Consider the following 13358-nt stretch of genomic DNA (forward strand, 5'->3'; position numbering starts at 1 on the left):
ACTCCACCACGGTCACGCGACTTCACGTCAGTCTGTAAAGGAACTCCACCACGGTCACGCGACTTCACGTCAGTCTGTAAAGGAACTCCACCACGGTCACGTGACTTCACGTCAGTCTGTAAAGGAACTCCACCACGGTCACGTCAGTCTGTAAAGGAACTCCACCACGGTCACGCGACTTCAAGTCAGTCTGTAAAGGAACTCCACCACGGTCACGCGACTTCACGTTAGTCTGTAAAGGAACTCCACCACGGTCACGTGACTTCACGTCAGTCTGTAAAGGAACTCCACCGCGGTCACGTGACTTCACGTCAATCTGTAAAGGAACTCCACCACGGTCACGTCAGTCTGTAAAGGAACTCAACCACGGTCACGCGACTTCAAGTCAGTCTGTAAAGGAACTCCACCACGGTCACGCGACTTCACGTTAGTCTGTAAAGGAACTCCACCACGGTCACGTGACTTCACGTTAGCCTATGAAGGAACTCCACCGCGGTCACGTGACTTCACGTCAGTCTGTAAAGGAACTCCACCACGGTCACGTCAGTCTGTAAAGGAACTCAACCATGGTCACGCGACTTCAAGTCAGTCTGTAAAGGAACTCCACCACGGTCACGCGACTTCACGTTAGTCTGTAAAGGAACTCCACCACGGTCACGTGACTTCACGTCAGTCTGTAAAGGAACTCCACCGCGGTCACGTGACTTCACGTCAGTCTGTAAAGGAACTCCACCACGGTCACGTCAGTCTGTAAAGGAACTCAACCACGGTCACGCGACTTCAAGTCAGTCTGTAAAGGAACTCCACCACGGTCACGCGACTTCACGTTAGTCTGTAAAGGAACTCCACCACGGTCACGTGACTTCACGTTAGCCTATGAAGGAACTCCACCGCGGTCACGTGACTTCACGTCAGTCTGTAAAGGAACTCCACCACGGTCACGTGACTTCACGTCAGTCTGTAAAGGAACTCCACCACGGTCACGTGACTTCACGTTAGTCTGTAAAGGAACCCCACCACGGTCACGCGACTTCACGTTAGTCTGTAAAGGAACTCCACCACGGTCACGCGACTTCACGTTAGTCTGTAAAGGAACTCCACCACGGTCACGCGACTTCACGTTAGTCTGTAAATGAACTCCACCGCAGTCACGTGACTTCACGTTAATCTATGAAGGAACTCCACCACAGTCACGTGACTTCACGTTAGCCTATGAAGGAACTCCACCACGGTCACGTGACTTCACGTCAGTCTGGAAAGGAACTCCACCGCGGTCACGTGACTTTACATCAGTCTGTAAAGGAACTCCACCACGGTCACGTCAGTCTGTAAAGGAACTCCACCACGGTCACGCGACTTCACGTTAGTCTGTAAAGGAACTCCACCACGGTCACGTGACTTTACGTCAGTCTGTAAAGGAACTCCACCACGGTCACGTCAGTCTGTAAAGGAACTCCACCACGGTCACGCGACTTCACGTCAGTCTGTAAAGGAACTCCACCACGGTCACGCGACTTCACGTCAGTCTGTAAAGGAACTCCACCACGGTCACGTGACTTCACGTCAGTCTGTAAAGGAACTCCACCGCGGTCACGTGACTTCACGTCAGTCTGTAAAGGAACTCCACCACGGTCACGTCAGTCTGTAAAGGAACTCCACCACGGTCACGCGACTTCAAGTCAGTCTGTAAAGGAACTCCACCACGGTCACGCGACTTCACGTTAGTCTGTAAAGGAACTCCACCACGGTCACGCGACTTCACGTTAGTCTGTAAAGGAACTCCACCACGGTCACGTGACTTCACGTTAGCCTATGAAGGAACTCCACCGCGGTCACGTGACTTCACGTCAGTCTGTAAAGGAACTCCACCACGGTCACGTCAGTCTGTAATGGAACTCAACCACGGTCACGCGACTTCAAGTCAGTCTGTAAAAGAACTCCACCACGGTCACGTGACTTCACGTCAGTCTGTAAAGGAACTCCACCACGGTCACGTGACTTCACGTCAGTCTGTAAAGGAACTCCACCACGGTCACGTGACTTCACGTTAGTCTGTAAAGGAACTCCACCACGGTCACGCGACTTCACGTTAGTCTGTAAAGGAACTCCACCACGGTCAAGCGACTTCACGTTAGTCTGTAAAGGAACTCCACCACGGTCACGCGACTTCACGTTAGTCTGTAAAGGAACTCCACCACGGTCACGTGACTTCACGTTAGTCTGTAAAGGAACTCCACCACGGTCACGTGACTTCACGTCAGTCTATAAAGGAACTCCACCACGGTCACGTGACTTCACGTTAGTCTATAAAGGAACTCCACCGCGGTCACGTGACTTCACGTCAGTCTATAAAGGAACTCCACCACGGCCACGTGACTTCACGTTAGTCTATAAAGGAACTCCACCACGGTCACGTGACTTCACGATAGTCTATAAAGGAACTCCACCACGGTCACGTGACTTCACGTCAGTCTATAAAGGAACTCCACCGCGGACACGCGACTTCACGTTAGTCTATAATAGTCTTCACGTCTCCACCACTAGGCTAAAGGAGGACTAGTGTTCTAGTGAGGACGCCTAGTCGTCTCATTTACACTCTTTAACATTCACCAGAGGGGTATTTACTGACCTATTTTATATCAGAGAAATAAACGTTAGAATCTCTTCAGCTTGTGTTGAACACAGACTTTATTTCAGACTTCTGACCAAAAACACTTTTAAACAAAACACAACTTTGAGACGAGGGAACAGGAAGTACAAATATACTGACTCATGTCTGTGTTTTAGGACTCAGACAGAATATTTTGGGACTTATAATTTAGAGGAGGGTGTGGTCAAATCGTTCATGGATTTGATTGGATCGCTTCAAACTGTGGCTGGATTAGTCATCGTGGATGTGTGGAGAATTACAGTGATGCCCAGCTGTAGAAACAGTTTGCCTCCTTTTATATGATGAAATGGACTCATTTAGATTTATCTAAAATAACATTTAGATAAATGTATGTATATATTCCCTAATATTTTGAATGACGAGATATATCTTGACAAATATTTAAAAGTTTCACAGGAAGATAAGAGAGAGGGGTTTTGATATTCATGCTTTTGACATAGGTCTGGCATTCAACAGGAGATGGAAAAACAATTCAGACAGTATAACAAAAATGTTTTTGTGTTTCACTGTTTTTAAAGATTAGGACACGCACAGAAATGCTACTCTTTGACTGCAGCAAAGGTAACATGCACATTGTGTGCTAATTATAGAATTATATTCACATACAGTACAGAAATGTAATATTGTATTATTTTGAAGACCAAAATTGTAAAGCCCCAATGTTGAGGATTTTAGAACTTTTGATTTTGGCGGCCTCAAGACATCAAAGCTGGAAGTTGCATACTCGTTTTCATAACTTTTATGTCGTTTTTGTACAGACAAAAACATTTGCCCTCTGAAAAATGTGAAAGTTCCCACCTCGCGGATTGGAGTAGGATTTATGTTTCCTTATTACAGCAGGTAAAACAATCTTGTGGGCTTCTATGCTATGAAACACTCCATCGGTCCACACTGTACCTGGTCTGTCCTTGTTGACAGTTGCTTTTGCTGGTCATCTGCAGCAGATAGCCGTTAAGTCTGAACTCAACCTTCAGTCAGTGTGCCTCTGTCTTTTTATGTAGGATCCCAATTCAAACCGCATAGCCCAGTGGTTGGATAAGACAGTTGTTAGCGGCATCCTTGATCTCTCCCACCCGATGATTCCTGAGGCGGTACAAGGAAGCTACGTGATCGCCGCCTCGACAGACAAAGGAGAGCAAATATCCCACAACTTTGACATCAAGGAATACGGTCAGCAGCAGTTACATGCAAAAAAACAACTACAAACAAACGCAATTTACCAGAAATAATGATTTGATCTATGTACATTTTCAGCGGTAATATTTTTGATTCTGTTTCCTTTGCTTTAGTTTTGCCGAAGTATGAAGTAACGGTTCATCTACCCAGTGTGATTACCATCCTGGACCAAGAGGCAACACTAAAGATTTGTGGAAAGTGAGTGTCCCACTTAAACGGGACAGACGGAGGTTTGAGAATGAAGTTTAGGATAGTAGCCAATTAAGAAAGTCAAACTGAAAAATGTAATTCTCCTCACCAAAGAAATAAAAACCGTAATGATACTGCACCTTTATTTTCTTAAAAGTGCGGCAACCTCGGTTCTGAAAAGTGAAGTCAAAGCTTCATGTGTTAAAGCTGCATTCTCTCTAGTGTCCACCAGGGGCGACTCCTCTGGTTGTATAGAAGTCTATGAGAAAATGACTCTACTTCTCTCTTGATTTATTACCTCAGTAAACATTGTAAACATGAGTTTATGGTCTCAATCTCTAGTTTCAAGTCTTCTTCAATACAGCATGATGTTCATTTAGTACATTATGGTCCATTTAGAGTCAAACAGACCATAAAGCAGGGGATGCTTTAGGGCGGGGCTACACGGTGATTGACAGGTCTCTACCAGAGACATATACGGCGTCTCTACGTCACTCCTCCTCAGTCCTAATCACTTCCTGTTCACTGGTTGCGATAGCTGTAATCCAAGATGGCGTCATGATGACTACGTCCACTTGTTATATACAGTCTTATGATATTACCACAACTTTTTTTACTGTTTACTGTAGCGGCCATCATGGATTTTGAGGTCTGGGTTGGTGAGAGTTTGTCCGACTTTCCGAGTTTAAGAATTTATGATCGATATTGTGTTAATTTCTCAATGAATACCACAGTTCAATACCACACTTGCTGTCTATGGGATGATACTAACCTAAAATGCTAAAATCTAATTTCTGAAAGTCATCTCTGCATCCTTGTGCGTTTTCCTTGCAGATACACCTATGGGAAACCTGTTGTTGGTTCAGTCAAGGCAGTGTTTTGTAGAAAAGCCCAGTTATACTGGTATTCATCTGACCAAGAAAAGGACCTGTGCAAGACGTATGAAATGACGGTCAGTACCTCAGATATAAACCTCTGACTTGCTGTAAGCTCCGTTTTCTTTCACAAATTGTTTGAAATTGACTCGTGTTATTATCTTCTAGACGGATAAAAGTGGTTGTGCCACACAAACTGTGAACATGACAGAGTTTTCCCTCAACAAGCACATGTATGAGGAGAACTTTGAGGTGATTGCTGAATTGGAGGAATACGGCACAGGTAGGTCGATTGAACACACGTCGAGGGTTGACCGGATCGTTGAGTAATCGGCGCTAGTTCCTGATGGATCTGTGATCTTTATGTCTACTACCATCTAGGGGTCATTCTTAAAGGCAGTGGGCAGACCAGCTTCAGCAATAAGATCCGAAAGGTCACCTTTGAGGACGTACCTGCTGCCTACAAGCCTGGCATCCCATTTGAGGGAAAGGTAATCCGTCTCATTGAAGACCAATGCTGTAGCCTTCTGTCAGCACAGCAAAATAAAGAATATTTCTTTATATCCTTGGTGTTTGCGAAGCTGTCAGCCGGTTCGCCACTTTTTGGTTCAGACTGAAACATCTCAAAACAATATCTGTATGGACATTCATGGTCCCCAGAGGAGGAATTCAGCAGCATTTAAGTTCTGAAGTGTGTTTCAGCAACGCAGACTTCTATTTAAAACTTTTTTCTTTTAACGTTCTCAAGATTCTCCAGGACAACGTTACGATCCATTTTAATTATTTCAACTTTGATGCTGGGACGAAACGCATGAACCTCAGTCATGATTGTCATCGAGCAGAAATAACCCTGATTGAAATAATGGACTACGGTGATGATATTTAGGATCCCCAGAGGATAAATCTGTGTTTTTCCTGATGCCTTTAGCACCGCCAGCATATCAATATTTCCACATGACTACGTCCATGACAAGGTAGCGTGACAAGATATCTGTGAAATTTGAGGTTAATATTCATGGTCTCCTGTGGTTGGTTACTTATAAGTTAATCCTTCTTGGAATGCAACCACCAGGTCATAATTTCCAGCAGACAGCAGTACACATCAAATATTTAAAGAAGATGATGGTCAGATAACATAAAACTGATCACATTCTTGCTCACCAGAGGATGAACCCCTCAGATTTTGAGCTTCTGCTTTTCTGACTTGTTTTGCAGGTCAAAGTGATCGGTCCAGACAAAACACCTGTCGCCAACGAGACGGTGCATTTGTTTACCGGCAACTCTCTAAAATTAACGCTCACTACAGACGCGAGAGGCACGGCTTCATTTTCTTTGGACACAACCCTCTGGAAGGACACTGTGGATATGAAGGTTGGTCACTGTTTGTTTGTTCTGAAGAATCAATTCAGTTCCTATTAATAACCAAATCAGTATTCATCTGTTATACAATCCATATCTACTTAAAGAAACTTTCCACCGTATCGATCACGTTGGAGGTGAACAACCTTTTTTTGAGAACTGGTTTACTGTGGGTTTATTGGTAATAATAAGAGTGTGGTGTGAAATGTGACCTTTTGACTTGTGGTTGTTGTGTCAACAGGCGACTTCTAGCAAGGAGGAGACTGAGGAGTACGTTGGCAATGTGCGCAGACCGGAGTACAGTCTGGCCTTCCACAACGTCGAACCATTTTACTCCAAGAGCAGTAGTTTTCTGAAGCTCATGCAGGTGAGCGGGAAGTTCGCCTGTGACAAAGATGAGACGGTGCGCGCTCAGTACATCATCCAGGGGGAGGAGCTAAAGAAGAACCAGGAAGTCCTCGAATTCTTTTACCTGGTAAGACTCTTGTTATTGAGTTCCTGTCAGAATTACATACATCATGTTTAAAAAGAAATTACTTGGATCACACATCTTGCCTACGTTATGACTCTCTTAAAGGCTTTTTGCAAAAAGGAACTGCACCTACTTGTGTATAAAAATGTATTCCAGAATTTATTCTTCACTAAGTCAATAGCTAAGAACGCCTTCATGTTCAAAACTCCCTCTGATTGGAATAATCTACCTGTAAATGTTCGTTCCATATCATCTTCCCGCCTGTTCAAAAATGCTTCTTATTATAGGATCAGCTGTGCATGTCTCTCTAATTACGTCTTATGACTTAATTATTTAATGCTATCACTGACATTAATGCTTTTCTATAACCTATGAAAGAATTATCCATTTCCATGCTCTCTTATTTCATGTTTTTGTCATATTTTGTTTCGTTTTAATTATCTTATTTTAGTTTTTTGTTAAATGTTTTGTCTAATTGTGCTTGCATTGTATAATTGTCGTTGAGGACCCACTTATTCCTAATAAAGAATTTCTACATTTGTGAAAAATACGCATTTAATTAATTAATTAAAGTGTTGTTTCTTCGTAGGTGATGTCCAGAGGTGGAATTGTGCAGCACGGCCGTGTCCCAGTGGCTGTTAAAGCAGGAACTGGTAAAAACTAATGTTACTTAAACTGAAAGGATTAGTCTGGTGATGAACTGTATTTCCCTCGTCAGCAAAACCCATGATAAGAAAACAATCAACAATAAAACAACTAAGGCAGCTGATAAACTCAATCTCTAGTTTCAAGTCTTCTTCAATACAGCATGATGTTCATTTAGTACATTATGGTCCATTTAGAGTCAAACAGACCATAAAGCAGGGGATGCTTTAGGGCGGGGCTACACAGTGATTGACAGGTCTCTACCAGAGACGTATACGGCGTCTCTACATCACTCCTCCTCAGTCCAGATATGGAAATTTCTGTTCACTGGTTGAGAAAAAAACAACATGGCGACGGCCGTAATCCAAGATGGCGATGGCAAAATTGGCGAACTCAAGGGGTACATCTCAAGTCTCTTAATTGCATCCCCGTTTCACTCACTTGCGTCCTTTCCTTGCGTCTTAGTCCCTCCCACCAGGGATGCATGGAGGAAACCATGCGAGGAGAGAGGAGCAAGGAAACGACAATTAAGAGACTTGAGAAGTACCCAAGGATTCAAAACATCAGTCCACAAACCAATGAGTGACGTCACGACGACTACGTCCACTTGTTATACAGTCTGTGGTTTGGAGATTTGTTGACAACAACAAAACATAGCATGTTATTTGTGTTTGATATATTTTGATAGTTTCACACGTCTCTCTGTTTCATGCTTCAGTCAACAGAGGAGAGCTGTCCGTCTCAGTCCGTCAGGTTACTAACCTGGCACCGTTTGCACAAGTGGTGGTTTACACCGTGATGCCCGGTGGAGAGGCTGTGGCCGACAGCAAGGACTTCCCTGTTCGGCTCTGCCTCAATAACAAGGTACCAGCTGAATGACACCTTTCTACAACATACATCTAAAATAAATGAGTCCAAGTCTTCAAAGCAATTTTGAAATACAATTAAATATTAATTTTAGATTATTTAAGTCTGTACTTCTAATCAACACTAGAGTTGTAACGGATCCTTGTTATGTGAACCACAGATTAATGTCACAGTTTAACGTTAACCATCACAGTGTAAATAAAGTTGCACTGACTCAGTAGAACATGTGTTTCTAGTCTCTGATCTCTGATCATATTTCATTGTAAACAACCAATCAGTGTTTAAACCAACAGGAGGAGAGCTAGTAACGTTAGCAGCACCGCTAACGGCTAACCAACAGGAGGAGAGCTAGTAACATTAGCAGCACCGCTAACGGCTAACCAACAGGAGGAGAGCTAGTAACGTTAACAGCACCGCTAACAGCTAACCAACAGGAGGAGAGCTAGTAACGTTAGCAGCTCCGCTAACGGCTAACCAACAGGAGGAGAGCTAGTAACGTTAGCAGCTCCGCTAACGGCTAACCAACAGGAGGAGAGCTAGTAACGTTAGCAGCTCCGCTAACGGCTAACCAACAGGAGGAGAGCTAGTAACGTTAGCAGCTCCGCTAACGGCTAACCAACAGGAGGAGAGCTAGTAGCGTTAGCAGCACCGCTAACGGCTAACCAACGGAGGAGAGCTAGTAACGTTAGCAGCACCGCTAACGGCTAACCAACAGGAGGAGAGCTAGTAACGTTAGCAGCACCGCTAACGGCTAACCAACAGGAGGAGAGCTAGTAACGTTAGCAGCACCGCTAACGGCTAACCAAGGGAGGTTCACTTCAGTTACATTATGATGCCTTCAGGCTCTGCTCAGTGAACATGAGTACTGGCTGAAGGTACATTATAACGTTATCATGATGTGTTCACATGTCATCTGTAAAATGTAGTTTTGGTGATAAACTAGAATGAATCCAGTAGTTTGAAGGAGATGTTTTCACGTTAATATAAAATAGATATTAGAGATGAATTATGAGCTGTTTAACTTCGTAACACGAGCTCTAAGCACATTACTATACTTCAGTAAACATAATAATGAAGAGATTTATTTTAATCAATAAAAATACAATCTTTTAGGGAGGTCTGGGTCAGCCTGCTTGGCCTGCTGCCACCGCGACCCGAGCCCTGATAAGCGGAGGAAAATGGATGGATGGATGGAATCTTTTATTTCCTTATCATTTGAAAAAACTCTATAAATTAATATAACAAAGTAAAAGGATGACATTTCGAATTTTTGATGTTTTCAGACTTTAGGTCGGTTGAAATGATTTTTGGGACGATGGTAGACCAGCTGCTCTAATCAAACAACAAAGGGATTAGTTTCTGTTGATCATCAATGATCGGTTATTAGTATCGGTAAAAGTTACATTTGCTCCCTTGTTTTCTTTTGTGCCGATCTGAACCGTGAGTTTTATAGTAACTGAGACTAATGACTCTCCACCGTTGGTGTCTCCTGTGTTCAGGTGTCCCTGAAGTTCTCCTCTCTCCAGGAGCTTCCAGCGGAGAAGACCACGCTCAGTCTGAAGGCTCACCCAGGCTCCATGTGCTCCGTCAGGGCCATCGACCAGAGCGTCCTGCTGCTGCAGCCGGAGCAGGAGCTCACCGTCGACTCTGTACGACACCATCTTCAGCGCTAGTTTGACCCAAGTTAACAATCGATGCTTTTAACACCTGAACATGGAGGTTTTATTGTAAAAAGATAAATGCCTTGATATCTGAGAATTATTATTATTATTACTATAGTTGTTCATATTGTTGTAACTATTCCCCGGCTCGTGTGTGTGTGTGTGTGTGTGTGTGTGTGTGTGTGTGTGTGTGTGTGTGTGTGTGTGTGTGTGTGTGTGTGTGTGTGTGTGTGTGTGTGTGTGTGTGTGTGTGTGTGTGTGTGTGTGTGTGTGTGTGCAGGTGTACAGCCGGCTGCCTCTACAGAAGCTGTCGGGATACTCCTACGAGGTGGAAGACTCTGAGCGGTATCCCTGCATCCCTGAGCCAATACCCGAACCACAACCGGAGATTGTCGATGCAGCCGGTCGAGCGAAGCGCTCGGTCTACTTTGGACCGACCAATCAGAAGAATGATGTCTACAGCATCTTTAAAGTAGAACATTTTGATTGGCTTTAAAGAAATACAATGCTGAAAAAGAGGTTGACATTTATCATATAATTTGTGGTCAGTTGTATATTTATCTGGGTCATTTAAAACCGGTAACGTTTCATCCTGTGTTCATCAGTAGTGACCAAATCCTATTACTTCATATAGAAGGCTTCTCTTATTAGTATTTGGTTTCATTCTCTCTCTCTCTCTCTCTCGCTCTCTGTCTGTCTCTGTCTCTGTCTCTCTCTTCTCTTTTCTAGGAAATAGGAATCAAAATTGTGACCAACTCTGATGTGAAGAAACCTCATAACTGCCATAAAAGGGTCCCTGAAATGTTATACTATGACTACGGTATGTTTTATGATTTCCCACTAATGTGTACCATTCATATTGACCCTACAAGAAATGATTTACTGTAAAATTCAAGAATCAGGTGGGATCGAAATGCTTGAGGACATTGCGATTCCTGCTGAAGCGGACACGTTCGTAGAAGCAGAGACAGAGGAGACTGTTAGAACATACTTCCCTGAGACCTGGATTTGGGAGCTGGTGTCCGTTGGGTAAGTTTAGTTGTGTAATCAGACTTTTTTTTTATACTCATGTGTTCCTAGACTACGTAGACTCTCCGATCCCCATGGCCAACAAGATGTCACAGAGTTCAGATAGTCTGCTGACAGGTAAAGAGGAGGAGGAGGAGAAGAAGGAGGAGACCGTCAGGACATTCTTCCCTGAGACCTGGATCTGGGACCTAGTTCCTGTTGGGTAATAATCAAGGATCAAATCATCAATATACGCTTTTCTTATTTTCAGACATTTGTGCATTTTGAACTCTGACGGAGTTCAGAAAGCATTGAGTTTCTTCATATCATTCCAGACATTCTTAATTTTCAATAATTAATAATAATTTCATAATTGTTTCACTAAAATATTTCCCATGAAGTGATGTAGTCACGCTAGCAGCATGGCTTTAGGTATGGCGATGTCGGACAGTTACTGCCACACATTGTGCAAAACGTCATGGAGATCCACCCAACAGCTGTTGAGATACTTCAGTCACATGTTCATGGTTCCCAGAGGCGACCATGAACGCTGATCCACTGACTGTTCTTCAAGCACCACGAGGGGGTTGATGGTTTCTTTAGCTTTTACTGAAAGATCTTGCTAACTGTGCGAAAGTTCCTAGCAATCCATCAAACAGACATTCATGGTGCCCAGTGGATAAACCATCGGGTCAATATTCAAATGTATCTCATACTTTGGTTTATGATGAAATACCTGCAAATCCTATGACATAAGCCAGACGAAGCATCTTAATGACTTTAATATTCTGGCTTTTAGCACCAGAATGAGGTTAACGTTCGTGGTTTTGACCGAACATCTCGACAACTGGCTCAGCCGCCGCAATGTTTATAGCCGAGTGGAGACAATCCCACAATCATAGATGAGCAGATGGTATGTTTACCATGTTCACAATCATAATTTATACATTCTAAATTCCAAATTCAAAGCTTTGCATTTGCTCATTGACATTGAGCATCGTTAGCATGCTGATGTTTGAGTTTACAAGTTGTGTTTGGGTCCAGGAATATAAGTTTCTTTCCACCACTGAAGACCGTCTTTAATCCCTGCTAGCGGTATCTCCAGCTGCAGAATTAGCTATGTATGCTGGTGCACCTTGAGTAATAAGCCCCTTAACGTCAAACCAGGGCGAGTGAAGTCAAAGCTTCAAGTGTTAAAGCTGCCTTCTCTCTAGTGTCCACCAGGGGGCGACTCCTCTGGTTGTATAGAAGTCTATGAGAAAATGACTCTACTTCTCTCTTGATTTATTACCTCAGTAAACATTGTAAACATGAGTTTATGGTCTCAATCTCTAGTTTCAAGTCTTCTTCAATACAGCATGATGTTCATTTAGTACATTATGGTCCATTTAGAGTCAAACAGACCATAAAGCAGGGGATGCTTTAGGGCGGGGCTACACGGTGAGTGACAGGTCTCTATGTCACTCTTCCGCAATTCAAATATGGTCACTTTCGTTCATCGGTTGCGAAAAAAACAACATGGCAACGGTCGTAATCCAAGATGGCGACGGCCTTCAAAACATCCATCCACAAACCAATGGGTGACGTCACCATGACTACGTCCACCTCTTATATAAAGTCTGTGCGTCAAACACTCAGGATATCTCAGCGTTTACTAATGCAGATGAGTGTTTTCACTCGTAAAAGTTTAAGAGGAGCTCTGTGCCACTAGAACTTTCTTTCCTTTGACTCGTGCTCGTGTGTGTTTTCACAGAGACGGCGGCTCGGTGGACGTGGAGAAGACGCTTCCCGACACCATCACTAAATGGGCAGCCGGAGCGTTCTGCGTCTCCTCCGTGGGCTTCGGCGTGTCGCCCAACGTCGGGCTGACGGCCTTCCAGCCGTTCTTCGTCAGTCTCACGTTGCCGTACTCCGTCATCCGAGGGGAGGTGTTCACACTCAAAGCCACCGTCTTCAGCTATCTCTCCAAGTGCATCATGGTAAATCCTGAAGGTCCTACAGATGGAATCTATTTAAATGTATATAACCGTGTCGTCTGAGGGTACCATGAACAGACATTGAAGACATTTTATTTTCTCCTGTATCTTTGCATAAGTGTTTCACATGTTTTATGTATTTGTTTGTCTCTGCAGGTGAATGTCACGCTGGCTGAGTCAGACCAGTACAGCTTCAGAAGCTGTGATGGCTGCCGGTACAGAGTGTGTCTGTGCGGGGAGGAGAGCCGGACCTTCTCCTGGATCCTAACTCCAGCTGCTCTCGGTAATAATAGACAGAATGTTGGCTCCGTTCCATTTAGAGAGAAATATTTATATTTGTGTTGTACTTTTGTATTTGTTAAAATGTTATTCACCTTTACATGGAATACATATTTATTGTATCTTCCTTTTGGTCGTCAGTGGAAAAATAATTTAATGACAATAATAATAGCGATGATA

At 43.6% G+C, this 13358-nt stretch overlaps 1 protein-coding gene across 1 annotated transcript in view; it reads left to right on the forward strand.

The window, feature by feature from the left end:
• The window catches only part of LOC142938684 (alpha-2-macroglobulin), a 37298-nt gene that overhangs the window by 8276 nt on the left and 15664 nt on the right, over positions 1 to 13358 (forward strand). The window contains exons 6-20 of the mRNA XM_076082016.1: positions 3673 to 3841; positions 3961 to 4045; positions 4871 to 4988; positions 5080 to 5194; positions 5293 to 5402; positions 6127 to 6282; positions 6512 to 6745; positions 7332 to 7395; positions 8106 to 8251; positions 9754 to 9903; positions 10196 to 10387; positions 10645 to 10735; positions 10996 to 11146; positions 12677 to 12902; positions 13056 to 13182. Coding sequence (XP_075938131.1) covers positions 3673 to 3841; positions 3961 to 4045; positions 4871 to 4988; positions 5080 to 5194; positions 5293 to 5402; positions 6127 to 6282; positions 6512 to 6745; positions 7332 to 7395; positions 8106 to 8251; positions 9754 to 9903; positions 10196 to 10387; positions 10645 to 10735; positions 10996 to 11146; positions 12677 to 12902; positions 13056 to 13182 — 2134 coding nt within the window. The remainder of the gene's footprint in view (positions 1 to 3672; positions 3842 to 3960; positions 4046 to 4870; positions 4989 to 5079; positions 5195 to 5292; positions 5403 to 6126; positions 6283 to 6511; positions 6746 to 7331; positions 7396 to 8105; positions 8252 to 9753; positions 9904 to 10195; positions 10388 to 10644; positions 10736 to 10995; positions 11147 to 12676; positions 12903 to 13055; positions 13183 to 13358) is intronic.

Source organism: Anarhichas minor, unplaced genomic scaffold (genome assembly GCF_050575085.1).
Source record: "Anarhichas minor isolate MPS153535 unplaced genomic scaffold, ASM5057508v1 ptg000088l, whole genome shotgun sequence".
NCBI classification, from domain to species: domain Eukaryota; kingdom Metazoa; phylum Chordata; class Actinopteri; order Perciformes; family Anarhichadidae; genus Anarhichas; species Anarhichas minor.